Source organism: Phyllobates terribilis, unplaced genomic scaffold (assembly GCF_046119375.1).
Source record: "Phyllobates terribilis strain yellow unplaced genomic scaffold, ASM4611937v1 Scaffold_9308__1_contigs__length_17031, whole genome shotgun sequence".
Lineage (NCBI taxonomy): Eukaryota > Metazoa > Chordata > Amphibia > Anura > Dendrobatidae > Phyllobates > Phyllobates terribilis.
This window is the reverse complement of record NW_027372045.1, coordinates 2584-10000: the sequence shown is the minus strand read 5'-3', so window position 1 is coordinate 10000 and position 7417 is coordinate 2584. Positions and strand designations below refer to the sequence as shown.

Here is a 7417-nt window from a genome sequence, read left to right as displayed (position 1 = left end):
TGTCATCTCTGGGGTCTCTGTGGTGACGTCTCTGCGCGGTGTCATCTCTGGGGTCTCTGTGGTGACGTCTCTGCGCGGTGTCATCTCTGGGGTCTCTGGTGACGTCTCTGCGCGGTGTCATCTCTGGGGTCTCTGGTGTCGTCTCTGCGCGGTGTCATCTCTGGGGTCTCTGTGGTGACGTCTCTGCGCGGTGTGGTCTCTGGGGTCTCTGGTGTCGTCTCTGCGCGGTGTCATCTCTGGGGTCTGTGTGGTGTCGTCTCTGCGCGGTGTCATCTCTGGGGTCTCTGTGGTGAAGTCTCTGCGTGGTGTGGTCTCTGTGGTGAAGTCTCTGCGCGGTGTCATCTCTGGGGTCTCTGTGGTGAAGTCTCTGCGCGGTGTCATCTCTGGGGTCTCTGGTGACGTCTCTGCGTGGTGTGGTCTCTGGGGTCTCTGTGGTGACGTCTCTGCGCGGTGTCATCTCTGGGGTCTCTGGTGACGTCTCTGCGTGGTGTGGTCTCTGTGGTGAAGTCTCTGCGCGGTGTCATCTCTGGGGTCTGTGTGGTGAAGTCTCTGCGCGGTGTCATCTCTGGGGTCTGTGTGGTGTCGTCTCTGGGCGGTGTCATCTCTGGGGTCTGTGTGGTGTCGTCTCTGCGCGGTGTGGTCTCTGGGGTCTGTGTGGTGTCGTCTCTGCGCGGTGTGGTCTCTGGGGTCTCTGTGGTGTCATCTCTGTGCGGTGTCATCTCTGGGGTCTCTGCGCGCGGCATCGCCTCTGCCACATAAAAGCTCCTGGGCAGCCCAGTCCTGCCATGTCCGGGGCTCCTGGGGGCTGTGGGTCGGTGTTGCCCGGTTGGCGATGGCGTACTGTCTGTCAGTACCTGCCCCCTCGCTGTATCGGGCATTTTCCCTGGAGAACCATCTATAAGCCATAGTTTGATTTCGCTCATTTTTTGCCCAGAATTTCTTCAGTTTCCTCCGTGTCGCCTCCATGGACCCGCGATGGCTTCTGCCTTGGTGTTTCTCCTCTTCTCCTCTCGGTTGGCATCGCCCAATGTCTTTTGCTGCCCGTTAGATGGCATTTTCCTCAGTCCCAGGGTTGGCATTGTTCTGGGTGCCCCCTTTGGCAGGTTCGCCCCTCGCCCCAGTCCATGTATCGGTCCCTGTGCCGGTACTGCACATTACAGGTCTGTGCCTCTTGCTGCTTCTAATGATGGTGTCTGTGGGCAGAGAGACTGGCATGGATGGCACAAAGCCTGATGGTAGATTATCTTGCACAAATGGAGACTGGTCCTACCAGAATACCAGCTCTACAGATGTTCAGATGGGCCTTGGCATCCGACTGGCACCAGTGTATGGGTGATTGAGTGCTGGTCACTCGGTGTGGGCCATTTCCTGTGGATGCCATTATTGATGCTGACACTGCTCTGTGAGCTGCAACTGGTAACAACACTACAACGCCCAGCATTTCCCGACAGCCCAAATAATACAGGGCGCTCTGTTTGACAGTGTCCGCTGGCCCATAGTGTCCGCTGGCCCATAGTGTCCGCTGGCCCATAGTGTCCGCTGGCCCATAGTGCGGCATCAGTGTTCCAGTTGGCAATATCCAAGGTGTTGCCACCATCTGGGGTGAGGAGCTGGGTTTATGGGATGGTGGCAGATCTGCCCAGGACCCCGGACGCCCGGTTCTGCCATTCATAGCGGGGCAGGATAGGAATTGTGCAGTCTGGTGAGCGACCTCGGAGATGCCATGGAGGCCGATGCTGTCCCATCGATTCCAGCAATGTGTCTGAGCACTGAGCTGCTTGCTGTAGTTCTGATAAAATCCATGTTTTCTTTGCTGCAGATGAAGCAGTTCTATAATGCTGAGCTCTGAATAACACCGCCCACACCACTTATTGGCCGCTCTGTGTACACTGTGCATAGGCAGAAAGCTGCTAATTAGAGGTGTGGGCGGGGCTACACAGGGCTCAACATTCCAAGATCAGCAGTAGAGAAATCAGGGATTTTTTCAAAACTGCAACAAGCAGCCTAGTAAGTGACACATCGCTGGAATCAGGGTCTCTGTCTGTACCTTGTGCTTCTGTCAGATTACATGGCACAAGCCTGCTGACAGATTCCCTTTCCCATTGTACTTCCTCCTGGAAATCTATAGTAGTCGGCGTTTTACATCTTTTTTTTTTTTTCGTAGCTGCGGTTTATGATAAGTTTCGGTTCTCCTGCCCATTTCCTCTCTGGAGACTGACAATCACTCGCCCGTGGTTATAGAGTAACTCACGGAGGTAAAAGTCCTGGCAGCATTAAGTCTTAGGATCGGCTAATTCACCACCTTCCTCCTTATACACGCCAGCCCCGGGCATCATGCCAGCACTATCTCTGCCCTCGTCAGCCCAGATGATGGCAGGACGAGGACCTAGATCGTGTCTGCTGCCGCCAGAGGGAAATCGCGGCTCCGCTGAAAGGTTCTCCACCGATATGTGAGTGAGATGATCTGTGATGGAGAAGCTTGTCTGTTCTGCGTCATTAATCAGTGGTCCAGGATAAGAAAGGTCATGGCTGCCTTCTTCCCAGAACAGCGCCACCCCTGCTTATAGGTTTTGTCTAGTATTGCAGCCCCACTCCATCAAGGTGAATGGTGCAGAGCTGCAGCACTCCAAACTTACTCTCCTCATTGAAGGTGACTACATAGAGCAGACGAGACAGGGGGAAACATTGAGTTTTTCCACTCTCCGGCGCCCGCAGACTGTGTTCATCCACACGGGATTCTGCCGCTTATTCGCTGCAGCCATGATGCCACCAAACACTGCCGAAATACCGTCGACCTCACTCGTACCATTGCCGAAATCGGAAAATCTTCCTATCTGATCCCTCCAGTAAACGCACACGGTTTTCTGCATCAAAATCAGCACGTGATAAATGCGGATCGTCAGCAGATTTCATTCTGCAAAATTGAGATCTGTGCTAAATTCTGCACCAAGAAGTGACGCGCCGCCGACTCTGAAATCTGCAACTGAAACCCATTTCCAGAGCGCGTCGGTTCCTTGTGATGCGACCCCCCCCCCCCCTGTTCTTTTATTACGCTGCCGATCGTCTCTTCATAACCTAAATTAGTAGCAGATTTGTGTGTGGAGGATCTGCAGATGATTACACCACGGATGGGATTTTATCATCCTCGTTCTGCGGGACAAATTGACCGCTGCTGCACATTTTTACCATGTTCTGGAGACTTAACCCGTTGCAAGTTTACATCAAGATCCACAGAATTTTGTTGCAGATTTAGATGACAATTTGCCATCGATCCTATTTCTAATTGTCAGTTGCGTCTTGGCTGGTTGATGGAGACAAGCTGCTATTATGTGATGTCTGCTTTACACCCTATATGTAGGATGTTATACAGCAGTACTGAGCAGTGTAGATGTAAATCCAGCTCTGGAGTGAGATAAAACACTTACCAGAAAGCGGCAGCAACATGGAGGGCATTATACAGCAGTACTGAGAAGTGTAGCTGGGAATCCAGCTCTAAAGTACGATAAAACACTAAATAGAAAGCAGCAGCAGCAGGTAGCACCGTACATTGAAGTATTGAGCAGTGTATCTGTAAATCCAGCTCTTGAGTGAAATGAAATACTAGAAAGCAGAAGCCCCATGGAGGGTATTATACAGCAGTGTATCTGTGAATCCAGCTAAGGGGGTTCCGGTAACTACTTATTAGAAAGCAGCAGCATGGCAGACTTCATAGAGCAGTACTAAGCAATATAGCTGTGAATCCAGCTCAGGGATGTAATAAAACACTTCCTAGAAAGCAGCAGCACGGTTCTGTGTGTTTCTCTTTGCCTCCCGTTTTTCCCCATGTCTCCTCCTCTCATAGTAGGCTGTAATCTGATCCCTCAGTTCTCTCAGATGTACTGATGCATAACCAGGAGCCTGGAAGAGCTGGGTGTCAATGCCTTTGGGAGATGTAATGATGCCCGTTATCCTCCCCCCCGCGACAGGTTGTTCATGTAGTGCAACAGTTGTGTCACTACAACTCCCAGCGTGTCTGGCGGTGCTGATGGGGGTATTGATGACAGTAATTTGGCAGCGTTTCTTAATGCTCCGCTCCGTTGGTTTTTGCAGAGCACGTGATGACTTCAGAAGCTTTGTCAGATCTGCAGGACGACTTGGAGAGAGATGAAACCACTCAGTCCCTGGATCAGCTGAAGCTGGCGTCCCTGGATGACAAGAACTGGCCTTCTGACGACGTGCAGGACTTCCCCAAGTCAGGTGATGGCCAGCACCGCTGCGGACAATCCTTACTTGTTAGAAGGGTCCTCGTCATTAAAGGGGCTCTCCAGGACCTAACAATAAATGACCCATCTGTAATGATAGGTCGTCAATAGGAGATTGGTGGAATCCGAGACCCGACGCTCCCCCTGATCGGGTGGAAACTGCTCCTGCACGGCCTGAAATAAGCTGCGTATGGTGCAGAACACTGCTTAGTGATCACTGGGGGTGACGGGTTCTCTCCAGCAGTCCCATGTAACTAATAGATCTGCTGGATGAGTCCGCTCGGTCTCCATTGCAGGACTATGGAGCAGCCGCCCCTTCTCTGCAGCAGCTTTGGGGGGGACGTAATGTGCCAACAAGACTCTGTTCATACAGTTATAAGAGACCATGAAAGTTATTTCTGTAGCGGCACAAATGCCCCCGTGTGACCCCGTGCCCCTCATTACACACATCTGCACAGGAACAGCCCCAGCTTTGTGCTGTTCTTTGGGGTCGTATACAGCGATTTCTGCAGGGTCCTGACCCCTATATTATGTATATCACAATTATCACCTACTTTTATACTATTCTGTAGAGCAGTGGTCTCCAGTCCTTGCAAGACTACAACTCCCAGCATGTCCTAACAGCTGCAGGTGAAGAACAGTCTGGGGGTTTTCTGCTCCGGTGACTCCAGGGGCTCGGGCACATTGCATGTAGGAATTGGCTGGTGCGTCTCAGCTTTTTGGGTGGTTTGCTCCCTCCCCCGATCCCTTCCTGTGGGGGTGTAACACTGATCATGTGCTGGGGGGGTTCTGGGACTTTATAAATAAAAACTTTTTTTTTTCTCCATTGCAGAAGACTCCAAAGTCTCCCCGGACCCCCTCACTCACCTGCGCTGGGATGACCCTTACTACGACATTGCCCGACACCAGATTGTGGAGGTGGCAGGTAAGGAGCCGCACAGAGGAGGACATATGGGGCGAGTCCACGACAGGGTTACGTCCTTGATTCTGCCCTATTCACACTTGGGTTGCGGTTTGCTTTGATAACGGGTAGACAGTGGGCAGCGCCGATTTTGTGTCTTCTCGTCATTTGAAATGTATTTCTGACCGCAACAGCGTTAACCTCCCAATTTCACCTCTGAGTTTGGGCGACCTGACGGTCGTTCTGTGACATCGCATCTAGTGATTGTCAGTCAGTAGATGCGGATCTGTAAGAGCAAGTTACACACAGCGTATCTGCAGTATTACAGCCCTCCTCTGTGTATAGCTGTCGTTACACCGGGGTAATGCTAACTTTGGCCATCACCACACAGGTCCCGAAAAATCCTGCAGGTTTGGGGCTTGCAGTTGCAGATGAATTCACTGTGTAGCCCCAGCCTGTTGCCCCCTCACTTTCTCGGGGCTGTCAGCTGAATACGGGGCTAATTATGGTGAACGTGGGGAGTTCAGGGCATAGCGCATTGCGTCAGCTCCGAGTCATCTGTAAGAATAACCCATATCCATAAAGCTAAAATATAGGATGAAGCTGTGGAATATTGAGTCGTTGCACAGCTCGGCATTGCTGCAGCCTTCCGGGGGGAAATGTAATGCCATACCTACCAATTTGGAGGATGGCATCCAGAAATGAGTTATTGTCGTGGTGCCCGAAGCGTTCTTCTGGGAATTTTGGTCCATAACCATTACCTTTATGTCCACACCATGACTGCGTATTCTCCACCTCTTGTCTTCCCTCTTTATGCACAAGAAGCCATCTAGAATTCCTGATTTCTGTAAGACAGTGTCCCCCCGCCGTCCTCTGCCCGCGCCGTTTTCCATGGCGTTATTCCACTGTCAGGTCTGTGCAGCGAGCAGAACACGCAGGGGGACGGCTCCAAGGCGTTCAGCAGACCGGATCCTGTAGATGAGTGCCGGCAAGTCCACTTAACCATAATGAGAATGGAGTGGATGATCTTTGAGGTCTGAGGTGGAAGAGGCTGTTGGACCTTGTTCCTTGTGCTTTTAAAAAAAAATCTCACCGTTTTCTAATGGAAACTGTTTCAGGTTTTGCTGCTTGTTTTGGAAGAGTTTTTTTTTTTAACTTCTTGAAGTTTTTGCAGCTTTCTGATTGGACAGTGCAGCGTTTGCAGCATTTTCCATCAGGAGCCGCTTCAAAGAACTGACCGGCACGTTCTTATTTTTCACCAAGAGTTTTTCAAAACCTTAGTGGGGGGAAAAAAACAACTTCAAAAACCTCCGTGTGCACTGAGCTTCAGATGGATAGAATAGGTGACTTGTTATTGGGCTGGGTCCAATATTGTCACAATACCTGGCACAACCTGAGGATTGGAGTGGCGCTGTTTATTTGGTAAAATGATAAAAATGGGAAGCAGACGGGTCCGGTTCTTGTCCTGCAGAGCGGATGTCAGGACCCCCCAGCTCGGGCCCCCGTGTCCTCAGGCGGCGGCGGATCATGTGCAGCAGCTCTCAGACTCTCTGTCTTATCTTGCTCTGCAGAACATTTCTGGCATAGTTTGCATGGCACGTCATGTTTGCTCCGGCCGCAGAGCCCAGGATTCCTCCAGCTCTTCTCATGAGGATCCTGATGTTAGAGAAGCAAACTCTCGCTCCTCCCTCCCTGTTTTCTAGTTGATGATTATCTCCGCACAGAACATTCACCACCGTGTCTGATGGAGCAACAGTTCTGAAGCCTCGTCTGTACGTTCATTTGTCATTCGATTATATAGTGAGGTCCAGAAATATTTGGCCGTGACAGAAGTTTTGGTAAACAGCTAAAATGCCAAAACACATTGATGATCCAGTTCTATAATCAATCTGTGCTTAAAGTGCCGACTCTCAGCTTTACTCTGAGGGATTCACATCCTAATTGGGGGAAGGGTTTAGGAATTACAGCTCTTTAATAAGTAACTGCCTCTTTTTCAAGGGGCCAAAAGTATTTGGACAATTATTTCAGAAGCTCTTAAATGGGCGGCATGGGTTTATCCCTCATTAATCTATTATCAATTAAGCAGGTAAAAGGTCTGGAGCTGATTCCAGGTGTAGCATTTGCATTTGGAAGCTGTTGCTGTGAACCCACAACATGCGGTCAATGGAGCTCTCCATGGAAGAGCAAAAGACCATCATCAGCCTGAAAACAGAAGAAGAAATCCATCAGAAAGAGCAGAAATATTAGGAGCGGCCAAATCAACAGCTTTGGACAT

The 7417-nt window shown here is 50.7% G+C and overlaps 1 protein-coding gene across 1 annotated transcript in view; it reads left to right on the top strand.

Annotated features, from left to right (window-relative positions):
• The window catches only part of LOC141252665 (rho GTPase-activating protein 1-like), a 6917-nt gene extending 735 nt beyond the window's left edge, over positions 1–6182 (top strand). Inside the window, exons 2-4 of the mRNA XM_073670543.1 lie at positions 4090–4236; positions 5074–5166; positions 6055–6182. Of these exons, the coding sequence (XP_073526644.1) occupies positions 4098–4236; positions 5074–5166; positions 6055–6182 (360 nt within the window). The 5' untranslated portion in view covers positions 4090–4097. The remainder of the gene's footprint in view (positions 1–4089; positions 4237–5073; positions 5167–6054) is intronic.
• The last annotated feature ends 1235 nt before the right edge of the window (positions 6183–7417 follow it).